Consider the following 22,359-nt stretch of genomic DNA (forward strand, 5'->3'; position numbering starts at 1 on the left):
GCTGACAACTTGATTTGGGACTTCTGGTGTCCAAAACTGTTAGAGAATAAATTTCTGTTTTAAGCCCCTCAGTTTATGGTAATTTGTTGCAGCAGCCCTAAGAAGCTAACCCAAGGGTATCCACTCTATTCTCCACTGTATAGTCACCATAAATACCTGGGGGTTGGGGGGGGGGGGTGAAACTTCGAGACTCCACAAATTCCCCACTTCTTCTTGAAGTTTCCCCCGTTAATTTTAGTAGACATCAGTGGATCTTGTCAGTAGTAATCATTACCGTGGTGAGTCTCCAACAGTGATTTTCTATTTCCCTCTTTCCTTCTACATTTATTAATTGGGACTCTACTGTAAGGAAGGGCTATCTCCTCTATCCCATGTATTTATTTAGTCAATTATTTATACCTGTAGTTTAGGGTCGATATTCTTAATGACTCCTGCCCAACTCAGCTCAAAGGATGATTGTGAAGGCCTAGCCCGAGGGCAAAATTCGGAGAGAACATTTTAAAAGGCAAAAAAAGAAAAGAAAGACCTTTTCCCATGTTGGTCTAAGGCATTTCATGTGTCTTTTATTATTTAGTTCTCTCTTCAGCCACATGAACGCGGGATCTGAAAACTGATGAGAAACTAAGAATCAGAGAAGTGTAGGAAGATGTCTAAGGACAAACAGCAGTGAGGGTAAGAGTCACGATTTGAACCCCCATCTGTCTGTCTCCAAACCCACATAATTTCCAGCAAACTAAGCTGCTTTCTGAGGATCGGGAGGAAGGGAGAAAGGAGAATTAGTTGAAGGGGGAGGTGGAAGCACCAATGTGTCCAAAACTAAGCTCACCTCCTGTTTTTACTGCGGGCGGACTTTGCATGTGAGCGCGGCACTGCACATGCACACACACCCCATTCATTCATGGGATGTTAGAAAAACATACAAAACCCCCAGGATCTTGAGGAAAATAAAACGTGGAACAAGAGGCTAGAGCGAAGGAGGAGGGGTGTGGCCACCGAGGGGACATTCACCTTGACTCTTCTGCCAACCTTTCTGCCCCAGTCTGCACTGCTTCTCTGCAGTGCCTGGATCTCCCCTCCCCCTTTCCTTCCGCAGGTCTTGGCCCTGCAGCCTGGCTCACCATCCCCTCTGCCCCTCTTCTGAGATGCACTGACTCAGATGCCTCACCTCAGAGGCGCCTTGTCTCTCTGGACGCTGCCTGTCTGAACCCCCTTCCTCCTCAGCTTCCTCCGCACCCCTAAAGCCCTACCTTTCACCCCTCCAGCCCACCTCCACAGCTCTTCCCTGCGATAGGGGTCCATGTGCCCCTCTCACTCTGCTCTCTGCTTAGCTTGCCTTGTTTCCTTCTCCCGGTGTGGCTTCCTCAGGTTTTTATTTTCTGTTTCCTCTTTCCCTGCCCCTGCTTCTATTGCTAAGTCCTTTTCTGCCTGTTCCTGGTAATTTCCCGTTATGTTTAGACAGCTCTCTCATTGTCCTTGGCTCCCTTTTTCTCAGTTTCCCTTTATCTATCTCTGTCTCTGGCTGTTTCTATAGGCCTAGTATAGTGGCTCAATAAATACTGGTGAATGTCTAGTTTTCCCTGTCTGTGTTTCTGTCTGCCTCCCCAGACTCGTATTATGAAGACGTTTCTTCTTGTATGTTCTTACACCCATTCCCATCCTGCATTCTAGTTTGGGCCAGGAGGTTTAAAGGAACCACTTCTGGACCCTCTTCCTGAGCTGCCTCTTGCCATCTTCGGATACCTTTTTAACCTGTTCCATCTGGGCTTGATTGTTGGCCCAGGTAGACTCTGTAGGGATGGACAACAACCATTTTCTGGCCTCCTTTTCTCCATCTGTAAAGTGAAGGTGGGGTGTAGTTTACTGCCGTTTGCAATTGTTGACATGCCCATTCAGTATAAAGATTTACATACCCCTTCCGGTGGCTTTGGGCTTGGCCCTGTGAGATGCCCACAAAATGTGACAGAAGGCATGTCTGAGCTTTACCTTTAAGAGGTAGCCTAGATTTCCACCAGCACTGTGCTCATTCCCTCTGCCAGGAAAACCAAATGTCTCAGCCTGGGCCTTCCCTTCAGCCACGGTTCCAGGATGAGAAGACGTGCAGAGCTGAGCCATAGTGACTACAACGGCTGACATGTGATGTTCATGAGGAATAAAGTACTGTTTGGTCAGTCACTGAGATGCACATAATTTGCTTGTAGAATAAACAAGCAGAAGCTGACTCATTAAGAAGAGTCGGATTCTGTAAGGTCTAAGGTGCTTTCAGCTCCAACGTCCCAACCATATTTGATAGTTCCTTTGATTGGGGAAAATCTTGCCAAATGCTTTCATGTGCATTATCTTTTTTCAATATTATGATTTTAATTGTATTTCCATTTTGCAGTAACCAAATGAGAAGCTTGAGAGAGGTGAAGGCTTGTTTAAATCTCTATCGCTGGGATGAGGTAGAGTCTGAGCTTGAAACCAGGCCTCCTGACACCCAACTCCACGCTCGCTCAACTTCCCCAGGCTGCGTCCCTCTGTGTTGGAGTAGATAAGCCACGTTTCCCATACACAGAAGCCACGACTTACTCCGCTATAATAATTTTCCCATAAGGCTAGTTAGAGACCCCACAGGTTTTTAGTGAACGCTTGTTGAGGCAAATCGAGGCCAAGCTACAAGGTTCCTGCGATTTACAGTTCTAAAATTTTTTTGAATTAATAAATAAAATAAAATTGTGATTTAAATAATTCCACTTTCTGTTAAAAAAAAAGTAAATGGGATTCATGAGTTATGGCTCACTTACTTAAAAATGTACTTGGGATAATTGTAATGTCAAACTTCATCATGTCTTGGCAACTGGTACAAGCTTGCTGATCTCAATTTACGGAAGGGGACCCTAAGGCTCAGAAAGGGGATGTGACTTGTATAAGGTCACGGGGCACGAGAGCGGCAGGGCTGGGACACCTAGTGCCAGGCCATGGCTTTCAGTGCTCTGTGCATCACATGGTTTGTCCACTACTAGATTTTTCCTGCCTTCCCTTTTAAATGAATCCCTCCTAGCCAGGATGTTTCCCCCACTAGTCTGCCTTCTCTCTGAAAGGTTTCTAGAAACTGCCTTCTGTGATGGCTTGGCTTCTCCTACATTGCTTGTCCTGGCATCCTTCAATAATAGCACTTATACGTAACACAGCAATAACACTTATGCTGTCAGTTCGGTTTTGTCCCCTCCCTCCAAAGCTATGTTGGTCTCTTAATCCCCAGTACCTCAGATTGTGACCTTATATGGAAATGGGTCTTTATAGAGGCTATCAAGTTATAATAAGGTCATTAGGGTAGGCCCCAATCAAGTATAGTTGGTGTCCTTATAAAGAAGGGACAGATTTGGACAGAGACACAGACATGCTTACACGGAGAACACCATGTGAAGACTGGATTTCTGCTGACACAAGCCGAGGAAGTACCAGGAGCCGGGACAGAGGCCTGGAACTGCCCCGTCCTTAGTGCCATCAGAAGCAGTGCGGCTCTGCTGACATCTAGATCTCAGACCACAAACCAACAGAAGCGTGAGACAATCACATTTTGTGGTTTGAGTCACTTAGTTTGTGGCATTCTGTTATGGCAGCCCTAGGAAACGGACAGACTTATGAATCACCGAGCGCTAACACTTATGAAGACCTCACTGTGTGTCAGGCTCTAGCTTATATGTGCTGCGTGTGTCATCTTAGCGAATCCTCACAGCAGTCCCCTTCAGGAGGCATTCCATCCTCACTCTGTTCCAGGTGACATGAAAGCAGAGGGAAGAAACATGTCCAAGTCACAAGGCCAGTCAGTCAGGGAGCCCAAATATAAACCTCGGGACACCAAGTCCACAGTCTTTGCCTGTTAGTGACATTCTCTGTGCGTACAGTTTCTCAAAAGGAGAACAGGGGCAATCACGACATACTGAACTAGGATTGTTGTAAGGATTAAATGAGTGAAATTGGTGTCAATGACGGTTAACACCACGCATTGTGATAGCGTTGTTACTATTATTATTAAAAGGTTCTTCAATGCTGATTATTTCCTCAAAACTTGTCCAGCTAGTTATTTTCCTCTTGTCATGGAACCCCCAAAAGTAAACACAATACTTCAAGTCTCACAGAACCTCTAAAACTAGTTGAACAGAAAATTATTCCTTCATTCATATGACTTAAAATGTAGGGCTGCTTTTAGCAGCCAGACCCATATAGCTGGCTTCTTCTGAACTTGCGGTTGATTTTTTAGAAAGCTTCTTCTTTTCTTTCTTTTTTAACAGATAAGGTTTTCATTGTTAGGTTCAGTCGGCAAGTAAACCATTGCATGATTGAGTGATTAAATCAATGAGGTAAGGAATGCATGATATGCCGGGAATAAATAAATGCAATGGTTGGGGAAGTGATCTAAATCTATTTTTCACAGAAAGATTTAAAAAGTATTATCCCCGTTATCACACAGATCCTTTAAACAAAGCTACTGATTGAGAATGGCAATAATAATTTCTTAGATTTATGTGACATTTTATAATCCTCAAAGTATTTTTCTATATATTATTATGTCATAGAATCATAGATCTTCTAAGTTGGAAGCAAATACAATAGTCATCTAATGTAACTATTATTCCTCTCAAAATCTTGATGAATAGGGCTTTGGGCCTTTGATTGCATACCCATAGGAACAAAGAACTTAGTACCCTCTGACTAAGTCCACTCTACTGCTGGATAGCTCAGATACTTTGAAAGGTTTGTTCTCTGTCCTGCCATGAGCAGGAATGTTGGTCCCTTGCAGCCCCGCCCCTCACTGGGGCTCATCGGTGCACATCTGCATAATTTTCTGTGAGATGGTCCCTTTGAAGGAAATGGGTCTTTAAAGGTCTTCTCTTCTCACACTTCAAATCAGACATTTCCTTTCTTAAACTATTTTGTGGCCGATATCGTCACGCCAGCTAACTTTTTGAGTACAATGACCACTTTTTGAGCACTTAGGGAATGTCAGGCACTGCACCGTGCAGAATTATGCCCAAGAGCAGAGTCTCAATTTAGACCGACAGGAGTTGGACTCCAAGGTTCAGGACTCACTGGTGACGTGAACTTGAACAAGTTACAAACATCGCGAGTCCCAGGTTCCTCGTCAGCCATTTCTATCTTACAGACGTATTAATAAAACAATGAAATGGAATAATGCGCGTGGTACCCCTAGATTGTGCAGGACGCTTGCATGTACATCCTCGTTTGGAACTTAGAAAAACTCTAAGGATTGGGGAATGTTACACTGGTTTTACAGAAGATGAGGAGGATTTGGCCAAGGTCATAAAGCTAGGGACAGAGACATTGTTCCATCTTGGAGTTCACTTCCAAGTCATAAACTCCCTTATCACCACGGATTGCATGTAAGGAGGGAGGCTTTGTAAGACCTTACCCCCACTACCTTATAACTTAAGCCAGCAACTAATGCACAGAGAAGAGAAATTGTGGTCTACTGTACAGATTAAAGGTAGAGATTCTGAAGTCAGTCTATAGAGAGTAAAATATTGCTTTTACTATTTAACCTTTGTGTGCCGAAGTCACACCACTGGCTGTTGAATATATTAACATCTCAGGTTTCTCATTTATGAAATAAACATAGTAATAGTATCCACCTTAAGACTTGTTGTGAGGATTAATTGCAACAATGCATGCAAAGTGAAATTTGGAACTCAACCTAGCACCTAGTAAATACTCAATAATTGCAGGTATTATTAAGTCTCTAGATCAGGGGTGTCCAAACTTTTTTCAACGTTTTTCACCACGGGCCATATGCGGTAAAATACACAAACGGCTGGGCCACTCACTCGACGTGAAGTACGTATTGACTCACCTGGTTTATTTAAGTAAACTAAATATATTTTTGGAATTGGCTGCGGGCCTATTAACAATGGATCGTGGGCCGCAGTTTGGACACCCCTGCTCTAGATCAATAGCAAAGTGAGAGCAAAAAGAAGACTAAACCCAATGTCTTCTGACTTCCGGATTAGAGTCCATTAAACCTTGCTGCCAGGATAATATCGTGTGCCCATGATGTGCCAGGCTGGACATTAGGTACTGTTTACGCATCTATGTTTCTTTCACTCTTCTCAATAACCTAATAACCTTGTGAGATTGGTAAGAGCAGTTTTGTTTCATAGATAATGAAACTGAGGCTCAAAGAGGTGAAGGGACTCCCTCAGAGAAAAAAACATCATAAACCAGGAAGTAAGAGAGACTGTGGATTCCACACCTCTGCTCTCTTCTCTGCATCATGCTGCCTGCATGGCGGAGGCATGTGGGTGACGGCTCAGAGTAGCTGAAGCTGGAGCCGAGGATTAGATGAGATGACCCCCCACTCTCTCTTTCTAGCCTGAGTCCACTGACTATCTCCTCATTGCATGATCCTTGGGATATTAATAGCCAGATAAAGCAACCTTCTGGGACAAAGTAGATGCTCAACTCAGGTCTTAACACGCCTGAAAATTATCCTGGCTCCACTCCAGTGGACAAGGATTATAGCACATTCCAGTGACTGAGCTGGAGCTGGTTGCCCTGCTCGGACAGGTAGGACGTTTAAGAAAAGCGGACGGAGAACACTGACCTCTAGATTTCTTTCAGATTTGACTGAATGATTTGGGTCTTCTCCCAAACCCTCTCAGATCTTCACCAAAGACGAAAATAGTGCAAAGTGTGACAGAGTGACAGCCATGGTCTCATGGGTAGTCGGGTGACATGAGTTTGGAATCTTGGGAAAAGCCTCATCCTACAACTGTCCTCTTACTAGCCACGAAGTCTTCGGCAAGTCAACTAAAGTCACTGAGTCTCAGATTTCTCATCTGTGAAATGGGGAGACAGAGCCCAACCTCTGTGAAGGCCCTTCTGTATAGCTGCTTGGGGGGACAGAGGGAGCACTCTTTTTAGTTTTGCTGAATTGTCTGTGGCCGGAATGGCAAGGCCAGAGTCTGAGCCACAGAGAGGCCTATTCTCCAGGCCAAGCCCCACCGACTGGCTGGGAAATCCTGTACATGTCCTAGCCTCTACATGTTCTCCCTCTATGAAATACAAGGATATAACAATCAGCATGTCTCAATAATAAAAGTTCTCCTAATAATAAAAGCTAACTCTCATATGCCAAGCTCCTCTGATCCAAGTGCTTGGTGAACCTGCACGGTAAGTATTAGTAGAACCCTCATTTATAGTTGACAAAAAACAAGGCACAGCAGTGTTACAGACTATGCCCAAGATCACTCAAAGTGTTCAGTTAGTGGCACAGTAAGTGGGACATTGCATCCAGGATCTTTGCTTCTAAGCTCCCTGTCACCCGAACTCTACATAGAGGGCAGTGTTCACGGAGGTGTATCCCACCTCTGACAGGCTGGGCTGCCACCAATGGCTGCCCTGGGGTTCAACATTTCCTGGACATGACTGTCTCCTGTGGGTAAGATAAGAACAGGAAAGAGCCAGATGTGGGAGCCCTGAAAGAGGAAAAGAACTGGTGGAACCACGGGTCACTGCAGCGCATGGGCAGGGAGGGTCTGGAGTGGGCCACAGGACCTACTCTGCCAGCTACATCCTACATTACAAAGAACTTCAGAGACAGCTGAGTCTTAGTGAGTCTTTCCTTCCAAGCTGAACTCACTGAGCAGAAAGGAGAGGTGAGAAACACCGACAGCCCTTGCGGATACAGTCTGATTCAGTGGAATTCGCACTGGGCCTGGAGGCAGAGAAAGCCCATTCAAGGTCCTTTAAATTGAGATAGTGCTATCTAGGTCACTGGGTTATGGCAAGGATGGATGTGCCCAAATACAGAAAATGCCTCATAAATATTAGTTAAAACCAAGTCCCCCCCTCCCCTTCCTTTCCTCCCTCCTCTCTCTCTCTCTCTCTCAAAGAAGAGCAGCAGTACCACCCCCTCAGGCCTTCTTAATATTAGATGGTGCCCATGCTTCTCGAGGAACTCAGCAAGTACCCTGAGATGGTACTTACAAACTTGCACCCCAAGGTTAGCACACAGGTACCCACTTGGCTTGACATGTGGCTGTGTGTCGTTCTCTAAATATATATGCGGGAAAAGTCTATCACACTCGCTCCGTGAATAACACAAAGGCCTTGATTTGTTCCCCCACGTGATGAGCATGCATTAGGTCCAAAATTAACATCACTGTCTGGCTGGGGTTTGGGTGTGTTTTTCCCAAAAGAGAAAACTTCCAAGCCATTACTCAGCCCTCATCAGAATGTCTAATGCAGTGTTAGTTGAAGAGGAACCGAGAGAACACAGACCAAACGCTAAGATCTGCTCCATAGTAGACTCAAAAAAAAAAATGTTGACTGTTGCACAGAAGGAAGAAATGAAGAGGTGGGTGGTAGGTTTACTCACGTGAGTGGCTTCATGCCAATACTTCACCTCTTCCTCACTCAGGTTGGGAGTAACATTTCCTACCCTCCTGCGTCTGGTAGAGCTGTGCTAAAGGAGCAAACTACGTAAGCGTGGGCTGAGCAGTGAACGGCACCAGGGGGATGTCAGTTATAGCTATTATGTGATCTCTCCTCCGGCCAATTAGACCCTGTGCAGTCTGCATACTAAATGTGTCTTTTTGTACCTACCATGCAAGATCATTAATCACAACTTTTTAGAGAAACCATTAATATGAGCCCACATCCATTTCAGACTACCATTCTTGTGATTTCAGCCTTAGTAGCCTTAGCTGAGGAGGCAACGGACTCAGAGAGTTCTAGATTACGGGACCCATAGAGATGGAAGGCCACTTTACGTCTCTGTGCCTAGAACTTCACCTCCAGTGTGGAGGTGACACACCTGACTTCATGTAGTCTTGGCAAGACCACAATGAGATAAGGTCCGTGATGTGACAGTGATTAAATTCTCACCCCGAGAGAAAGAGTGCAGAGGGCATCATGTAGGTTTTGTAGCCAGACGCACTTGGAACTGAAGAGCACTTCCCTCTCTTACCAGCTGTGTGATCTTAAGGACGGTTTTCTGCCTTCTTTATAGTATTTCCAACTATAAAGTGAGGGCAGTGAGGAGCTTCTGTGTGTAACTGCACCAGCGATGTCCAGCCCAGCTCCAGGGACCACCATGCAGTGTCTACACTGCAGGGGGTGTTGTAAAGGTTAAACCACCTGCCACATCAAGGGCATTTGGGAAAGAGCAGCCCCATTCCAATTTTGTTCTGATTTTGTTTGTTCAGTCATTCTTGGAAAGGCCAGTTCTATTGAACCTCAGCCCTCAGCAGAGCAGGCCAGGCACGTGACAGATGTTAAACAGCTATTCCCAGAGATGTCAGACAAAAGGCCAAGGAGTTGGAGACCCTTTATTTTCTTCTCTGAAGCACAATTAGTTTGTCACAGCTGGCAGATGATGGATGGGTATGCATCAGTCCAAGTGACACCACGGAATCCATCTGACCTCTCTTCATCAGCCTAACCTCTCGCACTCGGCCAGCTCTTTCCCTCCATCAGCTGACAATCCCCTGCCCCGCTCCATCCTCTCTCCCCTTTCCCCTCCCCTGCTTCCGCCCCCCCCCCCCACCTCAGTCCCACTCACTTACCATCACGGAAATGTGGAGAATGTGCATTTGCTCCTCTACAATCTCCGAGGGCTCCTGGAGTGTGGGGGCAGTGGCCCGGGCCAGCTGCCCGGCGCTGCTCATGGAGACGTGGAAGTACAGGGTGCCGTTCTCCAGCCACTGCTGTCTCCAGTGCACCAGCGAGATATCAGCTGCCGTGCCTGACATCTCTGCAAGACAAGACACAAGGCACTGGGTGAGCTTCATGCCAGCCTCGCTCTTCCAGGGAGGGAAGAAGCCACACATATTTGGGAGCTCAGGAGACACCTACTTTGTACGAGGATGCCTGTCCTTACATCAAATGTATGAGCCAGAGGGCATTATTTCCATTTATAGATGGCTCAGCTGTGGCTAAGATTCACCCCAAGCAACAGAAGAGCAGAGGCAGGACTTGAACACAGGTCTGCCTGTGTCTTTTTTTTTTTTTTTTTTTTTGTAGCACCATGCATGATAACATAATTCCTTCTGTGCCAACAGTGGAACCAAACTAAGCAAGAGGGTGGAAGTGCTTCCATCCTTCTGAGGCCATGAAACTGGAAGATGAAGGAGGCCATGGTGAGAGGAGTGGGAGTTCAGAGTGTGACTTCTTCAGAAGCTGAGCTGGAAGTACTCACGGCAGAGCAACAGAACCTCAGAGCTCAAAAGACCCAAGAGAATCAGACCAGCCAAGGTACCCCAGGGTTATCCTTTGTGGGAAGGGAGTTTGATGAGAAGAGGGTTGTTCTGAGCCTGTTTCTACAGCTTCAATCAGAACAGCTTCAGTTTGGGGTGGTCTATATGCTTCACTCCCAAGCAAGGTGTTAGCACAAAGGTGTCTGTGGCTTAAAAATACTTGAGAAGCTACTTTCCCACCCCAATGTTCTCAGATAACCAATGGAAAGTCAGGGCTTTCTAGTAACTGGTAGTCACCTGACTTGATGGATGGGTATGCATACAACCCTTGCCTCTGTGCTGTTTTTCCCTCTGTACATACAAAAAAAATCATTTTAATAGTATTCCCATTCCATATAATCATACCAGCACAGCCTCCTGTTACATAGAAGGCTGATGGCAGACAGAGAGAGGTACCAAAAGTGCCCTTGTACTGGAATGCTCCAAGTTTTTCATAGTGCTACCTACTAGAGGGATAGGTCCTTGGAAATGTCCTCGAAGGATACGGCCTATCAGTGTGTCTTGCGAAGAAAAGGAAAGTGTGGTGTTGTTCTTGGAGAATTAATTGTCAGGTCTTCACTTCAGTGAGATTCCGTACTAGGAGACAGAGGCAATCCAGCAGGAGACAAGCAGCCTCAATAGCGTCTGAGCCTTGGAACTTTGGACCCTCTTCCCAAGACACAGATCTGACCTAGAGACAGTATTTCTACAGTTCCCAAGGACGTCATGTACATGTGTACACACACACACGCATGCACACGTGTGCGCTTGAGGAGGACGGGCGGGGAGGGGGAGCTCAAACTTCTTACAGGTCAGCTCTCCCCATCATTCCCCACTGCAGCACCCATTGCATCTGTGACACTGAACGCAAGAGGGTCACCTTGAAGACATGAGGAGAGCATGTTTGCCCACCAAATTTGACGGCATTCCTTTCATATCCTCCATTCCCAGTAGACGAAGTCCTTGAAGTTCACAATGAAAACTCCTTAGGGGAAGAGCATCTGGCACTTACTAAATGCCATAAAAGAGTTACAGTAATATTTATTACCATTATTATTATTCATAGGGACAGGAGCTAAGTCACCCTTCAGCTGCTCTGAAAATAATCCTGATACATCTTTGACTGCTTGTTTTCTCCCCCACTCCTCACCCAGTCCATCAGGCAATCCAACAGCCATCCAAAACGCAGCGCTTCTCAGCTAACCGACTGCAACCGCCTGGGTGGGCCAGGCACCATTCTCTCTCGCCTGGTTTAGTGCAAGGGCTTTTTAACTTGACTCTCTTCTTCCACCTTTGCCTCCTCTCTCTCTTCTCAACCAGAAGCCAGAGGAATCCTCCTCAAGCCACCCCTTAGCTTTAAACCTTCAACAGCCTCCCACCCCATTCCATGGAAAACACAAAGTGACCGGAACATTGTACGTTCTTCGTCCAAGCGCAGATCTGCTCAGGCCTCCCTGCTGCACCAAGACTCGAGAAGGGAGGGAAATAACCACAAAAGCTCACTGGCTCCTAGAACATGGGCCCCAAAGGATCCCGAGAGCTCACTGTGGGGCCCAGGATGGGAGGCTGGCTCGGTGTCCAGTCTGTGAAGCAGGTATCTCCCCAGCACCGTCTCTCCCTCCCACCCCACCTCCCAGCCTCAGCACCTGAGGTCCTGGCAGCAGCTTCTGTGGCAGCCCGCCAGCTGGGCCAAGGCAAGGTGAAGACATCAGGGTAAATGGCCTTGCTCAGGACCTCTCCCATTTCTCTCTCAGTGTGTAAAAGCCCAGAACTCTGTGCCACCGGGTAGGCGGGCACGTCCTGTGCTAAGAGTCCCTGGTGTGGCATGGCAGAGAGTCCCAGGGCAGGCCACATCTGGTTGACACAGCCTGGTACAGACAGAGGCAGAGTAAGTGGACGCATGCTTCCTCGCTACACCCCTCATCCTAGAGCTCTCCCCAGCCTGTGTCTGCAATCCTCCCTCGGAACAGGCTCGCCCTCCCCGTGTTCAGATTAGAAAACCGAGGGTGACCGAGAGTTAATGACTTGCTTAAGGTCATTGGGGACTTTGTACCCAGCTGGATCCCCAGTTCGTGCAATTCCTGCTATGCCAGTTGCTCTCAGAATATCTCCTTTTCCTTGACTAAATTAGCCCATGAACCGAAACCAGATTGAGCTCTTTGTTTGCTATGGTGATGAGTGCACAGTCAGCAGACAGTAAACGTTAAATGATAATAACAGTGTGTGAAACACAGTAAATATTGAATCACAGAGAATAGGTCTGGACTTACTCTATTACAAAGAAAAGAAACCGCTGTTGGGGTGGGAAGGAGGGCCATGAGAACTCAAAGCGAAAATTGCCTTGGAGGAAACAGAAGGCTTTGTTCATTCTTCTGTTCATCTTTCATTCATTCATTCATTCATTCATTCATTCATTCATTCACTCATTCATGTGTTTCTTTAGTCGTTCAACACACTTGATTAAGGCCCTTCTCAATTGCGGGCAGCTTAGTAGCTCAGAATATGAAGTGAAATTAGACATAGCCTTGTGTTCAGGAAGCTCATAGTCCTTTGAAATTCGACCCACCTCTCTCGCCCCTGTAACTGCCCACACACGTGCCCACTCTCCATTCAATGTGGCGCAGGACACGGTGTACCCTGACCCACATCCTACCATCGTCCCCTCATCACGTGCTCAGACCCTGCAGAACTTACAACTGTCCCTCATCCAGGCCAGGGCACACAGCAGGTCATGTATTCTTTCTACCTAATCTGTCTGGAACTCTCCCCCCAAAGCTTGAAAGCTGGCTTCTTCTCAGCGTTTGTCTCTCAGCCCAAATGACAGCTGCACAGAGAGGCCCTGCCACTCTCAGCTGAAGCACCCTTCTCCACACACATCCAGACGCTACTGTATCCCCTGTACAAAAAATGTCTGCAGCATTTGTCACTATGAGAAATTCACCCTACGTGTTTTATTGAATATGCATTTCAAGCTTGTCTCTCCAGGAGAGCAGGAATCTTACATGTCTCATTTCCTGCCGTATTTCAAGTACTTGAAAAATACTTGGCACATAATAAGTGCTCAATAAATAATTATTGAATCGCTGACGACAAATACATATACACACGTGCACGTGCATACACACATACTTACATATATCCATCACAAGATGAGGAAGGTAGTCTTCAGCCTCATTAGAGAATTAAAGCAAGAGTAAGTAAAGATCCATCGGGGAATCAAAGGAGGGACAGGACTCTCCGAGCTTAGGGATAAAGAAGTACTCTAAAAGATAGCGATATGGGCGTTGAAGAGGATGGGCATATTGTTAGCCCTCAGAGGAGAGAAGAGCCCCTGGCCATGGGCTGAGGGGCTGAGTATCTCAGGGCACTGAAGCCACATGTGTAAGTAGAATGCAGCAAATGTCAGGTTGGAAATGGAGTTCAGACACGGAGTTAAGGGCTTTGAATGGTTGGTAATAGACTATGTTTTATTCCGGATGCAGTAGGGAATCAGCAGAGTATACTCGATCAGAGAGCCAGTCCTTTGTCCATTAAAAACAGGTCAACAAAACAAAACAAAACACAGTAACATAACCAAAGCCAGCTCTTGAAATTCCCCGCTGATTGATTTTCCAATTGTATTTTCCCTTTCCTCATCCCCTAGTCTTCCTATATAAACATTTCATTGAAGTCTTCAAGTCATATTACAATCAAACTTAGAGCAAAAGGGGGACTAAACGCATTTGGTCGGGAACCAAGATGATTCCCATAAAGGCAGATTATGCTGACATGATGAATATAAAATGAAACAGCAGATATTAAAGTGGGAGAATTGGTGCCCCATGCCTTCCGGCTGTAGGCTGACTCCAGTGCCTGCCTCCCTCCCACCAAGAAGAGCTTGATTATAAATTGGAATCATAAAGAAACCCAGGGATTGCTTTTCCACCTTTCACTGTTCTCCCCCCATGGGCTGCAACTTGTGAAATATTCAACAGGCGCAAATCCCCTCAACCACCCTGCTAAAGCCAAGCTAGAGGATCAGCCTTCATCAGTGATTCTGGGTAGAATGCCATCCTGCCTCAGCAGCCACAGATGCCTTTCAGCCTCCTGGAAAAGAAATAAAAAATCCCAAAGGCATGTTGTGCTTTTAATTGGCTTGTTCTTCCTAATCTATGGCACTCATTGTGTTTTTATTTAATTCCTGAAGGTCATTATGAAAATAAGCAGCGCTTCTGATCATCAGCCATCTTGGTAACATCTCCCAAGGGGCTAACTAATCCGCCTTCTGATTCCACAGCACCAGATGACCCTCCAGCCGATTATTTGCAGAAGGCCAGAGAGTACTTCTGATGAGTTTGCAAATGGTCTTTGCCTCCCTGGGAGGAAAGCAGACATGATGTGAGATGAACTCACTGCCTAGGCAAAGAGTTGGACGTGTTAGTGATGGCAACTCCAACCAACCACCCTGGCCACAAGCTGCCCCAGCATTCACGGGGGGTCATCTCCAGGAAGCAAGTCCTGATGCGTGGGCTTGGGAAATATATCTGAAACCCACACCCTCACTTTCATCTCGGCAATGGTCGTCTTAATGAAAACCCGTATCCTCTCTCCTGTGGACTATTTCAAATGGCTCTGTGGCAGTCAGGGTCTCGTCAGAAAAGAGACAGTGAGGGCACTAAGAAATGTTGACTGATGGGACCGTTTACAAAGGCTTTGGGAGTATATTAGTCAGGGTTCTCCAGAGAAACAGAACCAATAGGACCATGTAGATATACAGAAAGAGACTTATTATGAGGGATTACGATGGCTAAGAAGCCCCACAATCTGCCGTCTTCCAACTGAAGACCCAGGAAAGTTGATGGTGTAGATCGAGGGGAGCCAGTGGTGTAAGTCCCAGTGTGAGGCCAAAGGCCCGACAACAGGAACGCTGATGCCTGAGGACAGGAGAAGATGGGGTCCCAGCTCAAGCATAGAGTCAGCTGGTCCTTCCTCAATCTCTTGGCTCCATTCAGGCCCACACGGATCAGCTGATGCCCACCTACATCGATGAAAGCCTCTCTCCTTTACTTGGTCTATGGTTTCAAATGCTAATCTCTTCCAGAGACGTCTTCACAGACACATCCAGAAATAATGTGTGGCCAGCTCTCTGGACATCCCTTAGCTCAGTCAAGGTGACACACAAAATTAATCATCACACACAGGGGCAAGGCAAACCAATGATGAAGCACCTCAGAGATGGAAGCAGCAAGAAGCTGTCACCACCCTAGATCTGAGAGGCAAAGGGAGGCGGGGTTACAGAACCCTGAAAGAGCTACAGCTGTAGGAAAGGCCTGCAAGACAGGAGCTGTGCCCTTCAGTAGAATAACCCACCTACTGACAAGGTATGGCCACCAAGCAGGTGGTAGGTAAGAAAAGCTCCAACCTCCTTCTACCTGGATCTCTCTTACAGGTGCCTTACGTGGCCTAACTGCAACCAAACACCCAAGAGTGAGGTAAATCATACAGGTCAGCCTTCCAGGGCAAATAGCTGGGAGGGAAAAGGTGGGAAGTGGACCTCAAGGGGCAAATGGAGACTAATCAGAAGACCCCAACTGGTGTCCCTACCTCCAGGCTTCCTTCCTTCCCACCATCCTTCAGATGGCTACCAGGATTAAATTTCTAACTTATAAATCTGGCCATGTCACCCTTTTGCTCAAAACCGTTCAAAGGCTCCTGGTTGCCCTCAGAATCAACCTAATCTTATGAGACTGACACCTGTATTTTTCCTCCACCTTACCTCTTTTCACTTCTTTCCTTGCATTTATGTTAAATCTGCTTAAATGTGTATGTATCTGCCCATATATACTAGAGTGGTACCTCGGTTTTTGAACATAATCCGTTCCGGAAGACCGTTCGTGTTCTGAACCTTCGAAAACAGCCCACAGAGAGGCCTTAGGGTCTTGCACTCAGCGGAAGCCACGTGACATGTTTGACTTCCGAGGCGTGTTCGAAAACTGAAGCATTTACTTCCGGGTTTACAGCGTTCGTAAACCAAAATGTTTGTCAACGGAGACGTTCAAAACTCAGGTACTGTTTCCTAGTTCAAAGTGTTTTTTGTTTTTTTTTTAAGATTTTATTGGGGAAGGGGAACAGGACTTTATTGGGGAACAGTGTCTACTTCCAGGACTCTTTTTTTTCCCAAGTCAATCTGGGAGGCAGCTCAGCTCAAGGTGCCGTGTTCAATCTTAGTTGCAAGGGGTGGAGCCCACCATCTCTTACGGGACTCAAGGAGTTGAACCGGCAACCTTGTGGTTGAGAGCCCACTGGCCCATGTGGGAATCGAACTGGCAGCCTTCGGAGTTAGGAGCACGGAGCTCTAACCACCTGAGCCACTGGGCCGGCCCCCTAGTTCAATGTTTTAAAAGATGTGTTTTCAGAGTCTGGAATAGCCTTCCCCACTGAACCCCATTCCCTACTCCAGATTTTCCCCTAAGCCCCCTACGAGCTAGGTGTTCCTTTCTGCTTCCACAAAAAGAAAACACTGGATGCCTCAGGCTGCACAGACGGCAGATCAATTGCATGAATCTGAATCCCAACTCTCCTGTGTTCAAGTTGTGTGTTTTGGACACGCTTTTCAGCTTCTTTGTGCCTCAGTTTCCCCACCTGTCAAATGAGAATACTAACAGAACCTGCCCTATAGGGTTGCTGTGAGCATTAAATGAGATAAACAAATTAGTTTTCAGCATTAATCTTGATCTTCAGTAGGCGTTCCACAGCTACATGTGTTACATATCACTGCGTATACACTGTTAGCATATCCTATTTTACCACCGTTCTGGTCTGAGTATGTCTCTGTGTTCAAATGATCTGTTTATACAGCTGACCTCTCTCATTGGACTTTAGTACAGGGACACATCAGAGCCATTCGTGTAGCCTAGTCCTGGCACAGCAGCCGAGTACAGAGTAGAGGAATCTGTGAATGTCTAGTGAGGTGAACTGAACTGTCCGCATATTTGCATTCAGAAGGACACCCCCAAAGAACAGAGAAGAGATGGCAACTCAGGATGTCAATGACGGCTTGATTCCCATGTAACAACTCTATAAAAATTTATTTAACATCTGGCTCAAATTTAGGTACCCTGGAGAATGCAAATGAAGGGAAAGACAGAACTTTAACTTTCAAGGAGCTTGCATTCTCATGAAGAGAGACAGAAAATTTATACAGAAAATAAAACATCATCTGATTCTGTTTAGATATAAGTTCATATACGTACAGCTGGAAAGAAACGTACTGGAGCATCAAGAATGGTACTCCTTAAATGGTCGGATAAGTGTTGATTTTAATCATGTTCTGATTTATTTTTCTACATAGAATATATATTACCTCTGTGGCAGAGGCACATACGTGCTCATTTTAGAGATTCATTTAGTCAACCAACCTTTCCCGAATTATGGCATTACGGGAATCTATTCTCAGGAGCTCAATCTAAAGAATGGAGAAAACACATGCTATAAGTAGCTATAAATCAAAGTAGGAAGCTTAGAGGAGAGGAGTTGACTTCTGGATGGATCTACAAAGTCTTCATGGAGGAGTCTTAAAGGATGGGTAAGATTTTTAAAAGTGGCCGTGTAGAACATGTCAGATGGAGGAGCGACACGCAGGCGAGAAGGCAGGAGGGTTGCAAATGTGCACAAGGATGCAGTGGGAGGATGCCGAAGGAAAACACAGAGCTTCATCACTAGCAGCAAGCAGAGACTGCTAATGGCCAGTCTGCAGAGGGGAAAATAAGAAGGGGCTACCACTTCTTACCTGTGAACTATCTCCTAGCAGAAAAAAAAAGTGCCAGGTCCCACTTGGGACTCCTTTATGCCATCAGACCAAACCCCAGTTCAGAGGCTGATTTACATACGATAAATTAAAATGTCAAGGTAGACAGATTGGATGGATGGATATGAATGAATGGGCAGATGGGTGGATGGATGGATAGGTGAATGAATGAATGGCTGGATAGATATATTCCAGTCTTTCTGACATAACCAATAATCACACAGCTTGGGTTAATGAAAAGAACACTGAATTTGGAGTTGGAAGCTTAGATTTGTGTGATGCCTCTGTACCAACTACCTGGTTTACCTGCGGACATATCACGAAGCATCTTTCTTTTTATGTAAAATGTGTTAAGGGAAGGGTCATGATCTGTCCTACTTACATCACATGTAACATAGAACTGAGAAAAAATAAGGCCACACCTAGCAATGTGCTTGGAAATCTACAAAGTCCCCCAGTTAGCCCTGAAAGTAAATGCAATATTATCCCCATCAGTTAGCCACCTGCCTACCATAAATATTTCTCAACTGTCTAATATGTGCCAGGCACAGTGTTAGGTTGTGTGGATAGACTGGATGACAAGATAAATTTGCTGCCCTCACAGACCTTCTATTCTAGTCTGGGTTTTCCTCAGTTCCTACCAACCAAGAGCAGTGGTGGCATTTTCCCTCGTCTCAGTTAGCTCCTTTATTCAACCATTTACTCATTCATTTATTCATTCATTCATTCATTCATTCATAGCAAAAGACTGTATTTGTCTCAGTAATCACTATTCTCAGTGCCTGGCATGCATCGGGGGCTCAAATATTTGTTGAATAAACGTATCACTCAATGCACATTTTATGAGTCCCCTGCCCTCAAGAAAATCATAATCTAGGAGAAAAGAAAAGGGAAAATCGACAAAGGAGACAATACTCATGTGGTACTGGCCGTGAAAGAGGATGCATGGGATGTTACAGGAACGTGTGTCAGGGGAGATTTAATACCCCTCCTTTATCAGGGGTTTCGATAAGGCAAGTAGGCAGAATCCGTAAGTATAAGATATCCCGATGACAGACCAGGTTCCATGCCCACAGGATGACGTCACGGCAGTGCTGGGTTTGGGAGGACACCTGGAAGGGTGTGGAGAGAAGGTGCAGAGATGGCAGGAGCTGTGACGCAGCCTGGCCCTGCAGCAGCAGTTGGAGGAGAATATCCCAGGTGTACCTCAGACGCCCTCCTTCCCCACCCCCATCGCCACTTCTTATCTCTGCCTTTGCCTCTGATTGGCCCATTCCCACCTCCTTTGGGAACTTTGCCTTTTACACAGAACTGTTTACCCAAGCCATTCGGTGGAGATAAATAATACAGTTATACCAGGTTAAACAGGGAGGGGAAGAGAAGAATTAAGAGATATTGGCAAGAGAGAACAGCATACCGTTTTAGATTAGATTTGAAAATAGATGGAGGGTCGATGGAATGGATTCGCATTACACCTCGTTACTCTCTCCTGAACCATTTCCCTCCCTCCTTGCTGCATTTTCCCCTGGTATTTCTTTGCCACTTAGCTTTGCTATATACGCTTGGTTTCTCTGTGTTTCCTTTTCTTCTTCTTCCTCTTCCTCTTCCTCTTCTTCTTTCTTTAATGCTCCCAAACAGTCAATGAGTCTTTCTGCTTCTCTACCCTTCCTCATTCCCCAACACTGCAAAGTGATGCTGAGAGCACCCAGAGAATGGAGACCAAGACTAACTTTCACTACCATCTGCTTACATGCCAGACACTAGGCGAGGGGCTTTCATCCATTGTCTGTTAGACGTCATGGAAACCCCACATGGACAGGGTTGGTAGCAGAACACCACATTGATGCTGAGATATCTGAGGCCCCAACAAGTGACGGGACTTCCCGAAGATCTTCCCTCTAGTAAGTGACACAGCATGGATTCAAGATCTGGTTTCCTGACTCCAAATCCAGTGTTCTCCCATCTAACCCAGCTGCGCTGAGAAGAGGAGTTTCACATTGGAGTAAAAAGACTGAGAGATCGATTCGACACTGGGTAATGTGATAAAAGTACCAGGACAGGTATCCTCCCAGGTCAGTCGGACGCTCTTCATCCTTCATCTTCATAAGGTCATTTGCTAGGGTCAAATGTTGCTCCCTATACTTTTAAGATGCAAATATGTCCTCTGAGAGAGGTATATCGAGCATTCTGTCTTATAGACAATGCATTTTTAACAGCACTTTGCTCCCGCCTATATTTCACTGGGTGACCTTTCGTATGCTAAGTTTCCCTCTCTAATCTCACCTGCCTCCTATGGAAAACAGGGATCGTAAAGGCAATCTCTTATAATGGTGGCGAGTATTAAGGGAGATCAAGTGTTTGAAGGAGTCCAGCATAGTATTAGCATACACATGTTCCCAGTCAGATGTCTGTCTTCTCTTCACTCTTTTTTCTATTTTACCACTGACAGGACTAGAAGAATCAGGTTGTTTTGAGAGTAATGGGAAATGACATAGTATCAAACCCAGAGGAAAAGGTGGCAGAGGTCACAGACATACAACTTCATAATTCACTTGGAAAGTCTCTAAGACCTTTTCATCTGGTCCTCAGCGACCCCCTCCCTTTTTTAGTCACCCCTATTGGCTATGACCTGGAATCATGGACAATCACATTACAACAGGTATAAAGGGATGAAGATCAGTGATCTACCTACCACTTTAGTGACAGGCAAATGAAGACCAGAGAGGGGTTGCAACTTGTCTTAAGTCACACAGCCTCATAATCCAGTGCTCTTCAAGAATTAGAGACAAGGATTCACAGAGCAGCCAGGACAGAGGGAAGAGGTGGGGCCTCTCTGACATGTAAAGGTGATTTAGCAGCTTGGGGAGAGGATACAGAATTCCCTCAATTCTCAGCCTTTCCTGAAGATGCTACTAGGATGGCTCCTTAGGTCATTGCTGAGTCTGACTTGTTAATCCCCAACACCCTCACCTCAACACAAAGGGTTTCACATCTGAGTGTCACATGCTGGGATTCAGGTGTGACAGGCAATAAAATGTGATGAGTCAGGAGAACATGGTACCATGCAGTGTTGTGAGTGAGGGGAGAAAAGCAAAACCTGTAAAACCAGCAACCGCACAGAGACTAAGACAGTGAACATACTTGCCACTGACTCCACCAGCTATTTGCAGCAAGGCGGGATAGGCTGGACTTGGAGGGATACCTTTACACGATGAATTCTCCCGGGGCCAGACACTGGCCTGGGCCTATTGCCTCTGCACTCCAGGCCACCGTCCACCGGCCCAAACAGCACCCCAGCCTCATGCTGTGCCTCCTGCCGGAAAAACCCTAGTCTCTTCTGCACAGAGACATTATCCACCTTTCAAAACGCAGCTGAAGTGAGATCTGACCAAAATGCCCCTCTCCATCCTCTGAGCCCTGCACTCCTCTGGCAGGTTTCTGCGCCCTTCCCTGCATCCCTAACCTCAACCATTCGCATTTCCTTTGCTGGGTCGTGAGATTCTTCTGGGCCACGAATTGCTGTTGTATCTTCTTGGTAGCTCAGCATTTTTCGCAATTGCAGGTGCTTAATAAATATGGGCTGATACAAAATGAAAGTAGAATCCCAAGAGGGTGGGACTCCAAATTCCAGTTTCACAGATGGGATTACAGACAAATCGTGGCTGGGAAAGACACTTAGAGAGACTGAGACCCAGAAGTGGGAGGGACCGCGTGAAGGACTCCCAGTCTAAGGAAATATGGGTTGGCCTGTCCCCCACCTTCACGCCCACCCCCTGTGATAGCTCCTTGTAGCATCTATCAAAATAGCAGCAACCGGGATCAAATGGCATTTGCTCTGGTCCAACCATGACAAGAAAGCCTCCGTGCCTTCCCTACGTCTGCCGTTGTGTCATTCCCTCCCTGTCCCCCTGCCTTTAGAAGCACAACTTCATGGTTTTGTTCACACTGTTCTCTCTACCTAGACTGTTCTTCCCACTCTTTTTTGCCTGGCTAACCCTTAATCTTCAGGACTCAGCGGTAAGTAGACTATCTCAACAGTCAAACCAGTTTTTCTCCTTATAGCTACACCGTGTACGGGGGCACTGCAGATCCCCCATCAAGAAGTGAGCCTATGTATTGCTCCTCCCTTTGAACCCCAGTCAGTCACGTGACTTTCTTTGGTCAAAGGGACAATGCCGAAAATGATACAAACAGAGGTTTGCAAAGTGTTTGGATACCAGGGCTTGCCCGTATTTGCTTCTCTTGAGAGTCCAGCAATTGCCACGTGAAGAAGCCCCGGATAGCCTGCTGGGTGATGAGAGAAACACAGCCCGTTTGTCCATGTCGGGCCAGATAAAG

At 46.2% G+C, this 22,359-nt stretch overlaps 1 protein-coding gene across 4 annotated transcripts in view; it reads right to left on the reverse strand.

The window, feature by feature from the left end:
• Window positions 1-22,359, reverse strand: part of ASTN2 (astrotactin 2) — an 839,920-nt gene that overhangs the window by 713,354 nt on the left and 104,207 nt on the right. For all 4 annotated transcript variants that reach the window (XM_074330925.1, XM_074330926.1, XM_019731189.2 and 1 more), the window contains exon 2: window positions 9,567-9,754. In XM_074330925.1, the coding sequence (XP_074187026.1) occupies window positions 9,567-9,754 (188 nt within the window). The remainder of the gene's footprint in view (window positions 1-9,566; window positions 9,755-22,359) is intronic.

This window comes from Rhinolophus sinicus, linkage group LG04 (assembly GCF_036562045.2).
Source record: "Rhinolophus sinicus isolate RSC01 linkage group LG04, ASM3656204v1, whole genome shotgun sequence".
In the NCBI taxonomy this organism is placed as follows: Eukaryota; Metazoa; Chordata; class Mammalia; order Chiroptera; family Rhinolophidae; genus Rhinolophus; species Rhinolophus sinicus.